The sequence below is a fragment of the Bison bison genome, unplaced genomic scaffold (assembly GCF_000754665.1).
Source record: "Bison bison bison isolate TAMUID 2011002044 unplaced genomic scaffold, Bison_UMD1.0 scf7180017864384, whole genome shotgun sequence".
NCBI classification, from domain to species: domain Eukaryota; kingdom Metazoa; phylum Chordata; class Mammalia; order Artiodactyla; family Bovidae; genus Bison; species Bison bison.
The window spans coordinates 15,266,745-15,288,414 of record NW_011494956.1 but is presented as its reverse complement, the minus strand read 5'-3'; the positions used below and the strand labels follow the sequence as shown (position 1 = coordinate 15,288,414).

Sequence of the window (21,670 nt, the reverse complement as noted above, 5' to 3'; positions counted from 1 at the left end):
TGGAGAATTCAGTACCCGCCTCCCCACTTTCAGTAATGGATAGGACTACCGGGCAGCACTGGATTGAACCTTTTTGGACAGCAACTTACAACATGATTTAAATGCCCTTTAAAAAAAAAGAGAATGACTAAATTCTATCCATTGATGACAAGAGAGGGAGATCTGCATGTGGCAGGGTCTGAGAGGATGAGATCAAGATCAGTAATAAAGGTTGTTTTTCTCTCTCAGAAAGAGTAAGAAAAGAGATGAGGGTAAGGGAATAATTTCCAAGTGTCGAGGACATTGTACAGTGAAGAGCAAGCACTGTGTGTCAGCCGTCTTTAAGAAACCTAGGTTGATGGAAGCAACATCAACCTGTCCTGTTGATGCAGGACAGTAACAGAAAATAAGGTTATGTGTGGATGGGAATAGTTGTTGAAAATGAGTCAAAAAAGCTAGGCCTGCCATGATGCATGTTAGGGATCAGTAGTGTGAATTCTTGATCTGTAAGAGGTGAGAAAGCTCTCTATGTCTAAGCTAGTCAGTGTCATGTTAGGAAGCAAGGAGGGCGGGATTAGAAATGCCAACTGAGAGGCAACTGTAACAAGGCAGAGTTGAGGTAATACTGTAGTTAAGTTACTAAGTCATATCTGACTGTTTTGTGACCCCATGGACTGTAGCCCACCAGGCTCCTCTGTTCTTGGGATTTTCCAGGTAAGAATTCTGGTGTGGGTTGCCATTTCCTCCTCCAGGGGATCTTCCCAACTCAGGAATCAAACCTGCATCTCCTGCATTATCAAGCGGATTCTTTATCACCAAGTCCCCAGGAAAGCTGGTAATACTACTTTAGGTAATAAGGAGTGTAGGGTGTAATGAAACAAAGGCTTGAATCAAAAATAAGCCATCAGTGATGTGGCAAAGAAAAAGATAATTAACTGCGTGTGGGATACAAAAGAAGAGGAAATAAAAGATTCTGTCAGTATTAAGAGACTGTATTTCCTTTAAATTATTTTCTTTTTTCATTATAGGTTTTCCTGTCATTCACAAAAAAATGGATCATTTAAGCCTTTGGAGGACTCAGTTATCACAGTACTTCTATACTACCAACTGAGATTTATGACAGTACATTTATGACCATAAATGTCTGCATCATAGAACTGCTGAAGAACTAAAAGAGAATATTCTTTATTCTTCTTAAAATTTATTCCTAAAAATAATCCTATAGTATTATGATATTACTAAATGAAACTAGAAAGCAAGCACAATTATTAAATTATTAGACTGATACAAGCACGCATGTGCAACAGCTACTGTATCTGACAGTTACCAAACCTCAAATTTTGATGATTTCCCTTTGCGGGAAAGGTCATTATATTTGCAAGAAACCACTGAACATTGTCAGTCAAATATATTTTTAGCTGAGTGTCATTTAGGAGAATTTACTTGAAACAAGTTCTGGAAAATTCTACATCCTACCACTCAGTGGATTTGATATTATGGCAGCAACTTACAGACTTGTGGTTAGTACTGTGAACCACTACAGCAGTGTGGTGATAGACCGGCGTTTTGAGCAAGCGATACATTATTGCACTGGAACCTGCCACACCTTCACACATGGAGTTGACTGCATTGTGATACATCATAGTGTTTGTGCAGACCTCTTACACATCCCTGTGTCTCAGTTCAAAGATACAGATCTGGACTCTCTGTTTCTACCCCATGAAAATGGGTTTTCCTCAGCTGAAGGTGACTATCCCCATCAAGCCCTCACGGGCATACCCAAGGTCAGGAAAGGATCTACATTTCAGAGTACCTGTAATTTAAAGGACATTGCAGGAGAAGCAATCAGTTTTGCCAGTGGGAAAATAAAAGAATTTTCCCTTGAAAAACTCAAAAACTCTAACCATGCCGCTTACAAAAAGGGAAGGAAAGTTAAATCTGACTCATTCAACAGGAGGTCAGTTGATTTTGACTTGCTCTGTGGCCATTATAACCATGATGGGAACTCTCCATCCTTTGGTTTACTCCGGAGTTCCTCAGTTGAGGAAAAATCTTTATCCCATAGAAACTCACTCGATACAAACCTGACTTCAGTGTTTCTTCACAACTTCTCTGAAGAAGACCTGGTTACTCAGATTTTAGAAAAACATAAAATAGATAATTTTTCTTCTGGTACAGATATAAAGATGTGCTTAGACATCTTGCTAAAATGCTCCGAGGATTTGAAAAAATGCACAGACATCATAAAACAGTGTATAAAGAAAAAGACAGGGAGTAGCATCAATGAAGGAAATGGTAATGATGCAATTTCTAGCTCTGAAACTGTCTATATGAATGTAATGACCAGGTTAGCATCCTACCTGAAAAAGCTACCATTTGAGTTCATGCAATCTGGGAATAATGAGGCTATAGATTTAACAGAACTGGTCAGTAATATGCCTAATTTACAGCTGACTCCCTTTTCCCCAGTATTTGGCACTGAACAGCCCCCCAAGTATGAAGATGTTGTCCAGCTCTCAGCCCTTGACTCTGGACAGTTTCAAACTATAGAATTGCAAGATGACCAGCACAGTTCTAGAAAAACAGACACTATAAAACCCATTCCAAATAACTCTACAAATTCCTTATATAATTTAGAGATAAGTGATCCCAGAACTCTAAAAGATGTCCAGCTTCAATCACAGTCACTAACTGTAAATCCTTTAGAAAATGTTTCTTCTGGTAATCTCATGGAAACCCTATATATTGAAGAAGAGTCAGATGGAAAGAAAGCATTATATCATGAACAGAAGACAGAAAATGGACCCTCTCAGGAGTTGATAAAGGTAAATGAAGATAGAGCAGAATTATCAGACCATGGTACTCATCTTAAAAAATGTCCTGCCTCAATGCAAAATGAAATTGGTAAGATATTTGAGAAATCAGTTGTTAGTCTACCTGAGGAAGATCTTAAATCTAAAGTTCCTAAAGTTGAAGAGGAAAACCACAGAGATTTTATGAATTCTAACAGTCAGGAAGAGATAGATAAATTGTTAATGGACTTGGAATCTTTCTCACAAAAGATGGAGACCTCTCTAAGAGAGCCACTTGCTAAAGGTAAAAGCTCTAACTCTCTAAATAGTCAGAGTCAGTTGATTGATCAGCTCCCAGATCTTGAGCCTAAATCTAAAGTCTCCTCACCCACGGAAAAAGTGTCACCTTCCTGTCTAACAAGGATTATTGAAACCAATGGACACAAAATAGAGGAAGAGGATCGAGCCCTCTTACTGCGGATTCTGGAAAGCATTGAAGATTTTGCTCAAGAATTGGTTGAATGCAAATCAGGCAGAGGGAGCCTATCACAAGAAAAAGAGATGATGCAGATTCTACAAGAAACCTTGACAACTTCCTCCCAGGCCAATTTATCAGTCTGCAGAAGTCCTGTTGGTGATAAAGTCAAAGATACTACCTCAGTGGTTTTGATTCAGCAGACCCCAGAGGTGATCAAGGTAAGACCTAACAATCTTCAGTCCCAAGAAGTCTCCAAAGAAATGTACTAATGTTTGCAAAATTTAGAAGCAAAAAAATTTTGTCAGTCGTTTTATGTTCCACTAAAGCTCCTACCCTACAGTAGGCATGGTCTCACTGAGTTCAGTGGAAAAAGCTAAAAAGCAAAGTCTTTATAGAGTTAAGCAGATTGTTTTCAATTTCCTTCCTGACACCCTTTATCTTCTTCCTAGCTCTGTGACCAAAGGAAACTTACTTGGTCTTAATATCCTCATCTGTAATGGGAGTAATAATGATCAAGATAAGTCAGGTGAAGCACAAGCAAGGTGCCTTACACAAAGAGTTATTTAATATTAGTTTCACCATCCTCAACCAGTAAGCCACTCTTCACTGCATGCCTTTGTGGACTGCAAGCCTGTGTAGAACTTAAAATCTAATTGGGGAAACAAAACTAACATACCAGAAAAAGTATGTGAACATATAAGCACATCTCTGAAAGTTTTGTTAGTGCAGCAGATCTTCAAAGAAGGTAAAGATTAGAGTATATGAAATATCCTTCGTCATGCAAGTGAGAGTGGATGTCAGTCTAGAGTTCCAAGGTAGAAGTATTTTCAGAAAGCTTTGAATTTACCCTGCTACTGATAGCATTGCTTTTGAATAATACCAGAAAGGAAGTTATCTGCCCATTTGTAGGTATGTATATGTGTCTTAGCCCAATAGGATTATTCTTATTCGTTTTACATGTCCAACACAGTTGGTAAGAGGCTCTGCTCCACCTCGCACAGGGACCCAGACTGATGGATGTTCCATGTTCCTACAGCTGCCCCATTGCCCCATCTGGAAGATGTGGCTTAGGAGTTCACTGAAGAAGGCTAAGAAAGAAATGGAGCTTTTAGCCACCTTGCCCCACTCTTGACATAATTCCCGTCTGCTCACAGCCCAGTGATTCCAACCTGAAGTCTAAGAATCATATGGGAGCACATAGAATATTTGGTGAGCTCTGTCTCTACCATGTGAATACACTATATGTGTCAACATGTATGAATTCAGACATGAAGCAAAGTCAACAAAACTAGTTGTAAAATAATGATAGGAATTATTTGGGGTATTTGTATTGTATAAAAAGTGTGAATAAATACATGGATACATCAGGTACAGTGTTCAGAACAGTGATTAATCCATGGAAGAAGGAAGAGAGAGAGAACTGAGGAAGAATACACAGGGTCTCAGTAATATTTAATCTGGTAATGAATCACCATTATTTTGTCATGCCATTTTGTATATCTTTAATATAATAAATTTTAAAAAGACAAATGGATATTAGAGACGGCATATATATGGCCCAGTTAAAAAACAAGTTATTATTTTCACATTAATATTTTCATTAGAACAGGAAAAAATGCATATTATGATCAGATGAATAATTTTTACCTCATATTTTTTTGTGGCTGTTGTTCTCCTGTACACATTTTTAGTTACCAGTGATGTTAAAGTTTAAAACAGTACATATTTAAAGTATTAAATAATTTAGGTCTAAAAGATCCTCAGTTGTCCACTGAGCGTTACTGTGAAATCTCTCTTGAGTCTCTTCATTCCTTGATTCACAGTTGGTAATACTCTTTGTTAACATGGGTCAATGCTGAAGGGGAGAAACTATGTCAATTAATTAGAAAAATTTTTAAAAATCCTTTCATGTACATAGGCAAGACTGATGTGCTTACTATTTTATAAAGAAAATACCTGTATAGTAACCAAAATGATAATAACATAAGATCTAACAGTTCTTGTGATCTGCGGTGTACCAAAATATTTAAATGTATTGTTTTCCCCATTAAAAAAAAAAAGTCTACCTTCTCTAATGACATATTCCAATGTTTCACAACTACTATGGCCAGAAACTCTTACTGTAATACAGTGTTTTGAAATTTGTTTAGCTCTCTTGCCCCATTATCATCTGTGGCGGGGAGCAGAGGGAAACAAATTCTTCTAGAAGAGGTAGACTGCAGAAAGCAGAAAATGTGAACCTGAAGCCAAGAATAGATCCCATGCAGCATCTCTCCTGTGTGCCCGGCTGACAGCTCATAAGTGGGTCACCAGTGCAAGTACAGCTACATAAAAATGGCACTCTGGGCTCTAAGTGAGCTCCCCAGTTTTTTGACAAAGTATGGACTGACTGAAATCAAAATCATATTAAAGGATTCTCCCATAGGTCTTTTAAATGAGTTCCTCATAGAACTCATTTTCTATGAGTTCCAACCTCATGGAATAAATTTGATGAGATTTATTTTTTCCCACAGAGGTACATCATTTTTTTTAATTGAGGTATAATTGACATATTAGTTGCAGGTGTACAATAACCTGGTATTTATATACATGGATATAATCCTAGTTAAGTCTTGTTACTATCTACTGCCATACATAGTTAGAATTCTTATTACTTTGATGAGACTTCTTTATAAAAGTTGAAAAAAATAATTCATGAAAAGCTAATTTAAAGAAACAAGCAATATAAAATGTGTCAGGAAGATACTTAAGGTAAGAAAACAAACCCATCCTTCCTTGACTCAGTTGCCTCCTTACCTTTTCTTTTTTTTAATCTTTTCTTTTTACGAAATATTTAAAATCAGAAGTTGGCAAATGTTTTCTATACAGGGCCAAATAGTTAATACTATAGTCTTTGCAGGTCACAAGTTTCTGTCATATAGTCTTGTTTTTGTTTTTTCTTTTTTAAACAGCCTTTCAATAATGTAAAACCATTCTTAGCTCTAAGTCTTAAAAAATGGGCAGTGGGCCAAATTGTAGTTTGTCTTAAACAAAGACAAAAGTATTGTGAATGACAGAAAAAGCTTTTTTATTACTCACCACTTTGCTTTATCAAATCTTAATGCTTTGCTGTAGCTTTGCTTCAGATCTTTATTTAATATTTTCATTAATATCACCGTTTTTAAAAAAGTTACCTCAGATATAGTTGAAATCCCAAGGGTTCCCCTCCCCAGTATTCTCTCCTCTTCCAGAAGTAACCATTTCCTGAAATATCAGTGTTTTTATCTCCTGGTCATGTTTTTATTCTTGTATACAGAGAATGAACAGAAAGTTCAGTTCAGTTCAGTCGCTCAGTAGTGTCTGACTCTTTGCAACCCCATGGACTGAAGCACATCACGCTTCCCTATCCATCCCTGCAACTCCCAGAGCTTACTCAAGCTCATGTCCATCAAGTCAGTGATGTCTTCCAACCATCTCATCCTCTGTTGTCCCCTTCTCCTCCCGCCTTCAATCTTTCCCAGCATCAGGGTCTTTTCCAATGAGTCAGTCCTTCACATCAGATGACCAAAGTATTGGAGTTTCAGCTTCAGCATCAATCCTTCCAATGAATATTCAGGACTGATTTCCTTTAGGATGGACTGGGTGGATCTCCTTGCAGTCCAAGGGACTCTCAAGAGTCTTCAACAACACCACAGTTCAAAAGCAAATAAAATCAGAGAGTTAGGTTGGGGCCAACTTACAAATGACCCTGTATGCTATGCTAAAGTGTTTCTTTCACAAAAAAGCAGCAGACTCACAGATAAAGAGAACAAACTAGTGGTTGTCAGTGGGCACAGGGGAGTGGGTGGGGTCCAATATAGGCTTAGGGAGTAAGAGGTATAAACTACTAGGTATAAAGTAAGCTACAAGGACATATTACGCAACACAGGGAATACAGCCAGTAGTTTATAATAACTATGCTGCTGCTGCTAAGTCTCTTCAGTCGTGTCCGACTCTGTGCGACCCCGTAGACAGCAGCCCACCAGGCTCTCCCATCCCTGGGATTCTCCAGGCAAGAATACTGGAGTGGGTTGCCATTTCCATCTCCAATCCATGAAAGTGAAAAGTGAAAGTGAAGTCGTGATGGAGCTAAACCTTTAAAAATTGTGGATCACTGTATCATATACCTGTAACATATTATGCAGCAACTATACTTCAATTTTTTTTTAAAAAGATCATTCTAAGGGAGTGGCTAGCTAACGAAGATTTTAAAAGCACAGGACTCCCACAGTATAGTTTTTTCAGAATAATTTTTTAAAGAATAATAAATTTTAAATTAAGGCTTTTATTTTTTAACATTTTGAACAGTCAAAATTTTTCCAGTTGTTCAAAACATTTCAATTAAAAGACTTATGTAAGGGACATATAGGAATTGCTTTTATTTGACATTGATGATTTTCACTGAAAAGATCTACTTGACAATATTATATATCATTAATATTTTAATATGTATTTCAGAATAATTTCTCAAGAGGAACAGTATCTGTTTTCCAGAAATACATTTCAAATCTGTATTTGGAGAGGGAATCAAATAAAAAATACTAGAAGGATGTTGAGAGATTGGTACAGAGGATATCGGTCTAAATCAGGGGTGAGATGAACAGATAAAGAAGTTGTGGTACCTATATACAATGGAATATTACTCAACCATAAAAAGGAATGGATTTGAGTCAGCTGAACTGAGGTGGATGAACCTATAGCCTATTATACAGAGTGAAGTAAATCAGAAAGAGAAAAGCAAATATCGTATATTAGCACATATATGTCAGAGAAGGCAATGGCACCCCACTCCAGTACTCTTGCCTGGAAAATCCCATGGACAGAGGAGCCTGGTAGGCTGTAGTCCATGGGTCGCTAAGAGTCAGACATGACTGAGCGACTTCACTTTCACTTTTCACTTTCATGCATTGGAGAAGGAAATGGCAACCCACTCCAGTGTTCTTGCCTGGAGAATCCCAGGGACGGGGGAGCCTGGTGGGCTGCTGTCTATGGGGTCGCACAGAGTCGGGCATGACTGAAGCGACTAAGAGCAGCAGCAGCAGTACGTATATATGGAATCTAGAAAAATGGTACTGATGAACCTATTTGCAGGGCAGGAATAGAGATGAAGACATGGAGAACAGGCTTATAGGCAAAGTGGGATAAGGAGAGGGGGGGATGAATTCAGACAGTAGCATTGAAACATGTATGTTACCATATGTAAAATAGATAACTAGTGGGAAGTTGCTATGTAGCATAAGGCGCTCAGCCCTGGTGCCATGTGACTACCTGGGGGCGGTGGTGGGAGGCAGTTTCAAGAGGGAGGGTATACATGTGTATTTATGGCTGATTCACACTGCTGTATGGCAGAAACCAACACAACACTGTAAAGCAATTATCCTCCAATTAAAAATAAAGACACAAATCAGCTTTAAACAGCTTAAATAAATGAGGGGTCAGAATCCTGTGGTCCGTGGGCCAAATCTGATCGGCCACCTGTGTTTGTAAATCGTTTTATTGTAGCACAGCTACAGTCCTTCATTTCCATATGAACTGTGACTGCTCTTGTGCCCTGTCTACTAGGTTGAGTAGTTGTAACAGAGACCTTAAAGCCTGATATACTTACTGTTTGGCCATTTATAGAAAAAAGTTAGCTAATTTCCTGGTCTAGATATTATTTTGTGTAGATCAGCAAAACAGATTTTTGATAAGGTTCAGTGTGATATTTTTTCAAAGACATCAGTGGCAAAAACTACCAATGTGGCAATCAGATAGTCAAATAGAAGTAGAAAAATAAGTAAGCCCAGAGTTTCAGAATTCTTCATCATGGGTTCTTATGTACATAGCTTTCTCCCTTTTCCTCTCCAGTCATTTCCCGATCTCTGACTTTTCTACTTAAAACAGATTCCTTTTCATCCCATGTCTTATTCTCTGCTCTTTTTTCCTTTCTTTGCTCATGAACTCTCTCGCTGTGTCAAGTTCTATATAATTGGTCAACAGGTGACAGGAAACAACCCTGTAGGTCCTGGAATAACAGACGTTACTCAAATAGGCCTGAAATGAGTTGAACAAAGAGAATGGTATGTTTTCACTTATATATAGAATCTTAAAAGTTAAAGCAAATGAATATAACAAAACAGAAACAGACTCACAGATATAGCAGACAAACTAGTGGTTACTAGTAGGTTGAGGGGTGGGACATAGGGCAGGATAGGGAAGGGCATTAAGCGATACAAACTACTAGGTGGAAAATAAACTACAAAATATATTGTACAGCATAGGGAGTGCAGTCAATATTTTATAATAATTGAATGGAGTAAAATCTATAAAAATATCAAACCACTATAATGTACTCCTAAAACTAATATAATATTGTAAATCAACTATACTTCAGTTTAAAAAAAAAAAATAGGAACAGCTTGTGGAGGAGAGAAAGAGGATGTGGCTGAGGTTTCAGAGGGTTTCATAATAACAAATGAGTGAATTACATACATGTCCATGAGTGTGACATGGACATAAAATTTTTTTAAAAAACAGGAAAATATACTGCTTTGGAAGTTCACGTAATAAATGATGTTTCAATTCTACATTTTATTACCTTTAACAGATGATATTACAGTCATTTTTGGTCTGTTTTTAGCTTTATGGGACAATAACCTGTTAGCTATTATTCACACGTTAAAATAATAAACCCTAGCCTCCCCTGAAAATTATTTACTTTTACTTAATTTAGTGAAAACAAAGCCTGGGGAAAGTTTCCATTATTGCTTGTCTCCATTGAAAGAGTTGAGGGCAGGCAGGAAGGACTTGTCAATGAAAGAGGAAAATGTTAAGGTAAACAAAAAGGAAGATTTTTTTAAGCTATACTGTAATGCTTAAGTCTAGTGAAACCTTACAGATTTCACTAACTGAGGGGGCTGCTGCTGCTGCTGAGTCGCTTCAGTCGTGTCCACCTCTGTGCAACCCCATGGACTGCAGCCTACCAGGCTCCTCCATCCATGGGATTTTCCAGGCAGGAGTACTGGAGTGGGTTGCCATTGCTTTCTCCACTAACTGAGAGGGAAAGGTGTCTAATTATTAGAAAGTTCAAATTAAAACTCTAATTTTCTAAAAAAAAACTATTAAGAGTAAAACTGTTGTCACAGTATAGCCAGATGTGAACTTTAGCAGGACCTATTTCAAAAATGGGATAAAGATCACTTTTATGATTGATAAAAAATTATTGAAGAAAGTATATGAATGGCTGGCGCCCCATAGTCAAGCTTGTTTGGGGTGAGAAGGCCCAGAATTTGCTTGGCACTTGGGGATTAGCTGACTGAATATACTACATTTTTGGTCAAGTGGACCATATACAGGGACATATAAGTTATCCAGATTTTGGTTTGGTGATTTGGCAGGAGCTCTGGGCAGGAACGGCTCCATCATGAGCCTGGAAGTTTATTTCAGCATAGTTAATACATTATTATGTAAAATGGAGGTTGCCAAAATGATTTAAAAAGGATAATTTCTAAATAGCTTACGCATGTACTGTGTAGAGCACACAATTGGGGATTAAGATGAATCAGACATCATAAGCCTTTTTGTAGCCCACAGTCTAGTAGAAGAGATGAGCTATTTACTGTGATACAGAGTGAAAAGAATGGATTCCATGAGAGAGAGATGAAATGCTACAGGAGTTCAGAGGATGGAGAGAGAGAGATCCCAGCTTGTGAAATTCAGGGAAGTTTCTCTGGAGAAAATAGCATTTGGATATGCATACCCTCGTCTTATTCAGTGAATTTACTTAAAGTCCTAAATGTTAGTGTTGTTATAGTGTTAATGGTACTAAGGTTAGAGGTTTATTTATCTCATTGGCTTGGACCATTTCCATTCTGTTCTAAGATGTAAAAATGTACCTTAATCTTCTCCATTTCAGTTCAGTTGCTCAGTTGTGTATCTTTGCGACCCCATGAACTACAGCACGCCATGCATTCCTGTCCATCACCAACTCCCAGAGCTTACTTTCTCATGGACAAACTCATGTCCATCGAGTCTGTGATGCCATCCAACCATCTCATCCTCTTTTGACCCTTCTTCTCCCACCTTCAATCTTTCCCAGCATCAGGGTCTTTTCAAATGAGTCAGTTCTTCACATCAGGTGGCCAAAATATTGGAGTTTCAGCTTCAGCATCAGTCCTTCCAATGAATATTCAGGACTAATTTCCTTTAGGATGGACTGGTTAGATCTCCTAGCAGTTCCAGGGACTCTCAAGAGTCTTCTCCAACACCACGGTTCAAATCAGTTCTTCGGCACTCAACTTTCTTTATAGTCGAATTCTAACATTCATACATGACTACTGGTAAAACCATCGCTTTGCCTAGACGGACCTTCGTCAGCAAAGTAATGTCTCTGGTTTTTATTATGCTGTCTAGGTTGGTCATAGCTTTTCTTCCCAGGAGCAAGAGTCTTTTAATTTCATGGCTGTAGTCACCATCCACAGTGATTTTGGAACCCCCAAAAATAAAATCTCTCATTGTTTTCATTGTTTCCCCATCTATTTGCCATGAAGTGATGGGACTGGATGCCATAATCTTAGTTTTCTGAATGGTGAGTCTTAAGCCAAATTTTTCACTCTTCTCTTTCACTTTCATCAAGAGGCTCTTTAGTTTTTCTTCACTTTCGGCCATAAGGGTGGTGTCATCGGTGTGTATCTGAAGTTGTTGATATTTCTCCCAGCAATCTTGATTCCAGCTTGTGCTTCATCCAGCCCACCATTTTGCATGATGTCCTCTGCATATAAGTTAAATAAGCAGGGTGACAATATACAGCCATGACATACTCCTTTCCCAATTGGGAACCAGTCTGTTGTTGCATGTTCAGTTCTAACTGTTGCTTCTTGACCTGCATACAGATTTCTCAGGAGGCAGGTCAGGTTGTCTGGTATTCCCATCTGTTGAAGAATTTTCCACAGTTGGTTGTGATCCACACAGTCAAAGGCTTTGGCTTAGTAAATAAAGCAGAAGTAGATGTTTTACTGGAACTCTCTTGCTTTTTTGATGACCCAATGGATGTTGGCAATTTGATCTCTGGTTCCTCTGCTTTTTCTAAATCCAGCTTGAATATCTGTAAGTTCACAGTTCACATACTATTGAAACCTGGTTTGGAGAATTTTGAGCATTACTTTGCTAGCATGTGAGATGAGTGTGCAATTGTGTGGCAGTTTGAACATTCTTTGGCATTGCCTTTCTTTGGGATTGGAATGAAAACTGACCTTTTCCAGTCCAGTGGCCACTGCTGAGCTTTCCAAATTTGCTGGCATATTGAACGCAGCACTTTCACAGCATTATCTTTCAGGATTTGAAATAGCTCAACTGGAATTCCATCACCTCCACTAGCTTTGTTCGTAGTGATGCTTTCTAAGGCCCACTTGGCTTCACATTCCAGCATGTCTGGCTGTAGGTGAGTGATGACACCATTGTGGTTATCTGGGTCATGAAGATCTTTTTTGTATAGTTCTTCTATGTATTCTTGCCACCTCTTCTTAATATCTTCTGCTTCTGTTAGGTCAGTACCATTTCTGTCCTTTATTGTGTCCATCTTTGCCTGAAATGTCCCCTTGGTATCTCTAATTTTCTTGAAGAGATCTGTTATCTTCCCCATTCTGTTGTTTTCCTCTATTTCTTTGCATTGGTCACTGAGGAAGGCTTTCGTATCTCTCCTTGATATTCTTTGGAACTCTGCATTCAAATAGGTATATCTTTCCTTTTCTCCTTTGCCTTTAGCTTCTCTTCTTTTCTCAGCTATTTGTAAGGCCTCCTCAGACAACCATTTTGCCTTTTTGCATTTCTTTTTGTTGAGGATTGTCTTGATCACTGCCTCCTGTACAATGTCACAAACCTCCATCCATAGTTCTTCAGGCACTCTATCAGATCTAATCCCTTGAATCTATTTGTCACTTCCACTGTATAATCATAAGGGATTTGATTTAGGTCATACCTGAATGGTCTAGTGGTTTTCCCTACTTTCTTCAATTTAAGTCTGAATTTGGCAATAAGGAGTTCATGATCTGAACCACAGTCAGCTCCTGGTCTTGTTTTTGCGGACTTTATAGAGCTTCTCCATCTTTGGCTGCAAAGAATATAATCAATCTGATTTTAGTATTGACCATCTGTTGATGTCCATGTATAGAGTTTTCTCTTGTGTTGTTGGAAGAGGGCGTCTGCTATGACCAGTGCATTTTCTTGGCCAAACTCTGTTAGCCTTTGCCCTGCTTCATTTTGTACTCCAAGGCCAAATTTGCCTGTTACTCCAGATATCTCTTGACTTCCTACTTTTGCATTCTAGCCCCCTATAATGAAAAGGACGTCTTTTTGGGGTGTTAGTTCTAGAAGGTCTTGTAGGTCTTCATAGAACCATTCAGCTTCTTCAGCGTTACTCGTTGGGGCATAGACTTGGATTACCATGATGTTGAATGGTTTGCCTTGGAAAGGAAGAGAGATCATTCTGTCATTTTTGAGATTGCATCCAAGTACTGCATTCCAGACTCTTCTGTTGTTATGAGGGCTACTTCATTTCATCTAAGGGATTCTTACCCACAGTAGTAGATATAACAGTCATCTGAGTTAAATTCACACATTCCAGTCCATTTTAGTTCGCTGATTCCTAGAATGTCAACATTCACTCTTGCCATCTCCTGTTTAACTACTTCCAATTTACCTTGATTCACGGACCTAACATTCCAGGTTCCTATGCAGTATTGTTCTTTACAGCATCGGACTTTACTTCCATCACCAGTCACATCCACAACTGGGTGTTCTTTTTGCTTTGGCTCTGTCTCTTCATTCTGGAGTTGTTTCTCCACTGTTCTCCAGTGGCATATTGGGCACCTACCAAGCTGTGGAATTCATCTTTCAGTGTCCTATCTTTTTGCCTGTTCATACTGTTCATGGGATCTTCAAGGCAAGAATACTGAAGTGGTTTGCCATTCCCTTCTCCAGTGGACCGTGTTTTGTCAGAACTCTCCACCATGGCCCATCCGTCTTGGGTGGCCCTACACGGCATGGCTCATAGTTTCATTGAGTTATACAAGGCTGTGGTCCATGTTAATCTTCTCCATCTATCTTACAAATAGAAGTTTTTGGTCCTTGGGGAATCCAGTAAGGGAGGCTAGATGGCTAGATCATAAATCCATTATTTCAAACCCAAGCTCTCTGGTAGTCTAATCTTGATGATTAAGAGTAAGTCAAATTGGCTTAACAGAACTCTCCTTCCTAGAGAGTATAAAAGAAAATATCAGGCTGCTTTGCTTATCTTATTTAAAATTCTAAGTTGATAGTTGATAGGACTCATGCTAATAAAGTAAAGGGTTGGATGGGTAGTTCCCATTGTTTTTTGCAGGTTTTAAGTCACACTTCAAGCAGACAGTCTTATCTGACACCCTGATTCATATCATCTTCTCTTTTACCACTTCAGGCTCCAAAATTATAATCTCCAGCTCCCAAACCTACCTAATAAAAATGAAATATTAAAATAAGCACATGCAGAGAGATTTATGAGTCCCTTTCAAGTTTCTTTGCCTGGCACTATCCTCCATTGGCCTTTATTTAACAAATGGTAGCATTAAATAAGTATTTATTGAATGAATAAACAAATAAGTGAATGGATAATCAAATGAAGGGATTTTTGCTTGTCTGGTTTGCCTGCTTCTCAAGTAGAAACTGTGCTCTCTTGCCTGAAAGCCATCTCTTTCCTGGCCCTTGGCTTCTCAAAGATGCATGCAAAAGAACCTGACAACTGGTTCCCTTCTAGGACTTGAGGCTGGTGCCTCAGCAAGACTCAGATCTCACCCAGACCTGTAGCCTCTTAATTCCTCTAGCTTGTAACACCTAAAAACCTATGGAGTTCTGGGGAAAATCCTATCACCTCCCCTGACTAGAGGGGAGAACCCCATTAAGAGTATAGATCATTTTACCTTATCACAGGATGAAAGTGTTTTGATTGTAGACTGTAGGCACTCTCTTTTTCACCACTTCACCCTCAAGCCCTATTGTAGTACCTCCACATATGAGCTGTTTATTTAAATCCTGAAAATTCCTTTTCCCTGTCTTAGAAGTCCCACCTTCATCCCAACAGATTTAGCTTGGAAAAGAACTTTTCTGGCCACTTACCTTCAGTATAGCATTTTTTTTAAATCTAAATCTATTTATTTTAATTGGAGGTTAATTACTTTACAGTATTGTATTGGTTTTGCCATACATCAACATGAATCCGCCACAGGTATACCCATGTTCCCCATCCTGAACCCCCCTCCCTCCTCCCTCCTCTGGGTCTGTTTTTGGATGCCCAAGAGGGTCAGAGAAATCTTTCAAGGTGGGTAGGATTTGCACCGTTACTAGAACTTTCTTTGTTTCTTTCTGACCCTGATCAGTAATATGTGTTTCACAAATCATTCCGGGGGGAATCAAGAGCCTTCCTTGGTTAATGATCTAATATTATGAGTCTTTTCAAAGTTTAGATACTATATTGTATAATTTCATATATGTTTAAATGTAGAATAATTACGAAAATGAAATTATAGAAGAACACACTTTTGGAATCTTATTAAAAGCTTCTTCTGAAGCATTCTTCTTTTACTTTCTAGGTTTGTATCATACCTTCATTAAGACTGAGCAGTCATATCATTGAGGGAAAATGATATGACTTTAGGTGCTGACGGTTTCTTGGGTTCAGTGCTGCAAATATTTGAATAGAAATCAAAGCACTCATCAATACAGCAAGAAACTATTCTCCCTTCTACTTCATTTAACCACCACAGAGATTAATAAAAGTAAAGAGATCTGGCCAATGGCACATATAAATTTACAGGATGAGTTCAACAGCTATTTCCCCTCCACCTTTAATGTCTTCTGAGATCAGGTCCTGTTGCATCTCCATCCTTTCTAATTATTCACATCAATTGTCAAGATAAAGATATAAATTGTAAAGCAAATATACCAATGTGATCCCTTTTTGTAATTAGTATGTTTATGTGTATGCAAAAAATTGGGGGGTAAATACACTCTAAATTACACATGTTCTTATAGAAGTAAGACTGAGACCCAGATATCCAGGTACTCCTGATATGTATAGCCCTCCCCAGCCTCCAAAACAGAAGTGAAAGGAGCTCCCAGAACTCAGGTTGCTTCTGGTCAGCCTGTGGTTCCCCTCATGGACCTACCCAGCATACAGCTTCACTATTCTCTGCCTTAAGATCAGGACTAATCCAATAGCCCTTCATCCCTGTTTACATCAGTCACCACAGAAGTCTAGGAGTTCACATAACCACTCACCTCACCTCCTCACCCTACTCTTGTATATCCTGTTTCTGAGTCCAGCCCTGAAATCTTTCACTGTGCCCTCTTGATCATTCACTGGCAAAATGTCCTAGGTCATCAAACTCTTCTAAACATTCCCTTTACCCTCTTGTTCTATCTGAAACCCATCTCTCCCTAAGGGTGTGTGCTAAGTCGCTTCCATGGTGTCCGACTCTTTGTGGCCCCATGGACTGTAACCCTCCAGGCTCCTCTGTCCATGGGATTCTTCAGGCAAGAATACTAGAATGGGTTGCCATGCCCTCCTCCAGGGTATCTTTCTGACCCAAGGACTGAACACATAATACATAATCTCTTATGTCTCCTGCATTGGCAAGCAGGTTCTTTACCACTGGCACCCAGGGGTACTATAGCCATGTGAAATGGCGACTCTTTTCTTTCCCACTCTACCCCTGTCTCACTGGATCTGGAGGAAGCAGTAAATGTTCTTGCATTTCATTGCAACTTCCAGACTATTCTTTTTCCCGCTTCTCTGAAACTACCATCCCCCGGCTTTGAGCTAATGTCATCAGACTCACTATCCACCATGCTTAGTTGTTCAGTCGTATCTGACTCTTTGCGACCCCATGGACTGTAGCGCACCAGGCTCCTCTGTCCACCGGATTTTCCAGGCAAGAATCTAGAGTGGGTTGACATGCCCTCCTCCAGGGGATCTTCCCAACCCAGGGCTCAAACCCAGGTCTCCAGCATTGCAGGCAAATTCTTTACCAGCTGAGCCACAAGGGAAGCCCTACCTTTCCTTGATTGTAGTCATCTGCCAACCCCACGTCCCTTCCTTGATGATTTTAGCTCCTGGCTGTTTGACACTTTTCAATGCTACTTGCCAAGATTCTCGTGAGTTTTCAGTAGATGAGGCATCCAATCCATGAGCTTCTCAGTTCTTTGATCTCTCCTTCAGTGAGCTTGTCGTCTGCCCTTCTTCAGCTAGTCCTTCTCTGGTCCTGTTTTTATGTCAGTAGCTTTAGAAGTGTAGTTCCCAACTAACAGCATTAGCATCACCTGGGAACTGGATAGAAATACATATTCTCAGGCCCCGGCCCCTTTCTCCCCTGCAGTCATCAGTTTTTTCCCTTTGATCATTCCATCAACTGATAAACATGCGCAGTTCTCCCCTCTTTAAAACCAGGCATTCAAAAGACACTTTGGCATGCAGGAGATACAGCTCCATCAGCTATTATATTTGCAACATAAAGATCATCCCTAGGGTCTTTGACCATCAATTCTAGCCTTCTCTTCTGACATCTCTTAATTCACCCCAAATTACTGAGAAACCGTACACATGCACACCCCCCACAAAGACACCGGGGCAAGGTATTTAGGGGGGCAAGGTATGTTACAGTACTGCCACTGTGCATTCACTGATACTCAACATGGCAGTGTCAGTGGATTAGAAACCCTCTATTCCTTCTAACTTAAGTTGTCTGACATACTTATGAGCCCAAAATGAATTTCTTATGCTCTGTAATGAGCAGTCTCTACTTGAAGTAATTACTGAGGAAGAAGAAAGGCAGACTAAAAAGTACAGTACTCTAGGAACCAGAAGTTGTAGACATCCAAGAATTATCATATGTAATAATTTTAGGTTCTTAATTATGTCTCCCTGCCCCAGATCCCAGAAGAACATCTACTCCAAGTGTTAGGAACACTGAGAGGTAAAAATACTAGATTTGTGGGTTCTTTCTCTTATGGGTCATGGAATGTGTTCCTATCATTTCGATGCAGTTGAAGCAAGACATAGAAATGCTTATCAGATCTGCTCCTGTTTTTCTGCAACCAGTGAAGTTAAGGCTAGAGGAGCAAAGAAGCCACAGATCACCACAGCCACCCAGCCTGCATTCCCCACTCCAGTGCTTCATTACTTAAGAGTAAATAATGTTACTGGCAAAACAGAGCAAGCTATTAAATAATGCAAAGACACCAAGTTGGAGCATAAATGAGGATATAAAAATTTAGGATTAAGAGTAATTAACTAATTGGCTTATAATCAGTTTTCTCTGTTAAAGCTTTATGATGATATTTTAAGCAAAGTCTGTGATTCCAAGTTATTATACCTTTTTTTTAAATTAATAACTGCTTTGCCAGTTAGAGCCAAGATGAGAAAGACTTTTTAAAATTGAAATATAATAGTATAAAATTTACCCTTTTAAAAGTGCTTAATTCAATATGTACGGCTGAGTCCCTTTGCTGTCCACCTGAAACCTATCACAGCATTGTTAATTGGCTATACTCCAATACAAAAATTAAAAGTTAAAAAAATAAAGTACCTGATTAAGAATCACTGCATTGTACACCTGTAACATATAATATTGTACATCAGCTGAACCAACTATATGCCCTGTCATGTTTATTTTATCACTTTATGTTTATTCATTAATAAAATACAACCACACCAAGTGCATAATTCATAGGTTTTTAGTATCTGCTCTGCTAAGTCACGTCAGTCGTGTCTGACTCTGTGTGACCCCATAGACGGCAGCCCACCAGGCTCCCCCGTCCCTGGGATTCTCCAGGCAAGAACACTGGAGTGGGTTGCCATTTCCTTCTCCAGTGCATGAAAGTAAAAAGTCAAAGTGAAGTCGCTCAGTCGAGTCCGACTCTTCGCAACCCCATGGACTGCAGCCCACCAGGCTCCTCCGTCCATGGGATTTTCCAGGCAAGAGTACTGGGGTGGTTTTTAGTATATTCAACAAGATTACGTAACCATCAGCACTAATTCCAGAACATTTTCATCACTTCACAAAAAATTTGTATTCATTAGCAGTCACTCCCCATCCCCCCAGCCACCAGCCCCTGGCAATCACTAATTTTTCCATCGCTATGAATTTGCCTATTTTGGACATTTCATGTAAATGGAATCATACAATATGTGGTCTTTTGTGTCTGGCTTCTTTCACTTAGCAAATGCTTTAAAGGTTCATCATGTAGTATGTGTCAGTATTTCATTCCTTTTTATGGTTAAATAATGTCCCATTGTAGGAATATACCACATTCTGTTTATCCATCAATCAACTGATGGCCATTTGGGTTGTTTCCACTTTTTGGCTACTGTGAATAACACTACTATGAACATTCACATACAAGTTTTCATGTAGACAGAAAGGCTTTTGATTTAGCATTTTCAAGTTTTTCGAAACAGGCAGCTTCCTTTTTAAAATCAGAAGTACCCTCTTCATGTAGCAGAACTTCCTCTTTAATATGTAACTTTTTTTTCTCCTGTAGCATCTTATGAGCAAAATCTTTTGATGTGAATTTAGAATGACTCTGCTGCTTTTTGGACCTGGTTCTGATCTTCACCTCAACACAGGTCCTCACAGCTGAGCTGATTTCCAGGCTTGCACTCAGATGTTGATGGTTTTGCTGCATTGTCTATTCCAACCAGGTCTTAACTCTGAGACCTTGGTGGATGCTGTTCTCTCAGTCTCCAAAGTCATCTTCATTTGAGGCTGGTTTGACTTTACATGTTGGTTTGTAAAATAAAAGCTAGACTTATTTTAGGACAAAATGTTGCATACACAACATTAACTGTTTAGCAGTTTTATATAATTCAAAATAAGTGATTTACATCTTCAGCAGGTATTCAAAATTTTCTCTATCTTGTGTAATCAACCCATTTTTCTTTTCTTAAAACATCCCATAGAACTGGTGGGGAAGGGCAAAGAGTCGTGAAAGGATTTGGAAAGCTCTGGAAAATCCATCCTGAGTTTCAAACTAAGCTTCAAAAAGTGAATTCTACAAAAACAGAATATGTTGGTATCATATACAGTTTTATCCTCTGTCTCCTCCCACTGTCACCCTCCTTCAGGATGCAAGCTCTTTCTGGACTCACGCCTCAGTTCTGCAGGTCATTTCAGGACACGATGAAGGAATATCTTTTCTCACTTGATATATTGGAGGCTACCCTAAAACAATTCTTTAGTTTTTAGAGTCATTTCAGAGAGACCAGCCTCTCTTCTATGTACCCCTGCCAGGGAGCCTGTAAAACCCTGTAACTCAAGAACGCACCACCAAACTTGTTCTCTTTGAGAAAGGTTATCCTCCTTACTCAAGCATGTTTGCTCTGGGAGAACATATATAGAATGATAAGATAGGAAAGGAAGCCCAGCTGAGGCAGCTGGATCTTGAGGTAGCACCTGATCTATCCCAGTCGTTCTCAGAACAAGAGAGCACCAGTCTTTTCTCATCCTCTAGTCAGCACAGCTGCCCTGAAGACCCAGGTTTGGCCTGTGGTCCAGACAGGACAACCTGGGTCTTCAGGTAGTGTATGCACATGAATGATTTGCAGGCCAAAAAAGAGATGCAGGTTGCTGTGCAGGAGACACCTACTGTTGGCTAGCTCTCTTGCTATGAGAGACTTCATGTATGCTGCAGAGGGCAGGAGAGAATATCTCATGGTTTATTCCAGAAGGACACTGGGAAGACCCTTACAGCCCACTCTTTCCATTAAAACTGCCCAACTTTCCATCTTTTCAAGTTGAATTTATAAACTATAGTTTTCTGTTCTTCCTCATTCTGTTTAGTCCCTCCAGGGAAACCTCTCACCTAGAAACACCTTTTCCCTTCCAGCACCCAGCCTCAAGGGTTGTATACTTTTCTCTGTGATTAAAATAGAGAAGAGAGTAGATTATAGGCTGTGTTTGAATTAATAGTGAAATTCCTTATGTTTGACCTTTTCCCAGTAAAGAAGAGGTCACTCTAAAACCCATGTTCTTTGCTGCTGTGTTCTAGTTATCATATACTTCTTGAAACCAGCTCACATTCTCAGATTCTTTCTAGAACCAAGCAGGTATACTTACATAGAAACACAAGTAAATAAGATAAAGGCAAATAAATTTCAAAATAGTCTTTCTCCATCAGTAACTCATTGCCACAGACCATTTCTTCCCTAACTCCCTTTAGGGGACCTGGCCTTTTCTCCCCTCTGAATTTTTGGGAAAGCACTTGGGTAAATAAAAACTTAGAGCTTATTTCGCCATCAAAAGACACAGAGAAATGTTTTCTTCTTGCCTAAGAGGGATAGCAGGCCAGACGTTTAACCACTGTTCTGACTTTGAAACTCAAAAGATTTATGAGAAGT

The 21,670-nt window shown here is 39.2% G+C and overlaps 1 protein-coding gene across 5 annotated transcripts in view; it reads left to right on the top strand.

The window, feature by feature from the left end:
• Positions 1–21,670, top strand: part of PPP2R3A (protein phosphatase 2, regulatory subunit B'', alpha) — a 227,970-nt gene that overhangs the window by 60,588 nt on the left and 145,712 nt on the right. For all 5 annotated transcript variants that reach the window (XM_010858259.1, XM_010858260.1, XM_010858257.1 and 2 more), the window contains exon 3: positions 1,008–3,467. In XM_010858259.1, the coding sequence (XP_010856561.1) occupies positions 1,476–3,467 (1,992 nt within the window). In that variant the 5' untranslated portion in view covers positions 1,008–1,475. The remainder of the gene's footprint in view (positions 1–1,007; positions 3,468–21,670) is intronic.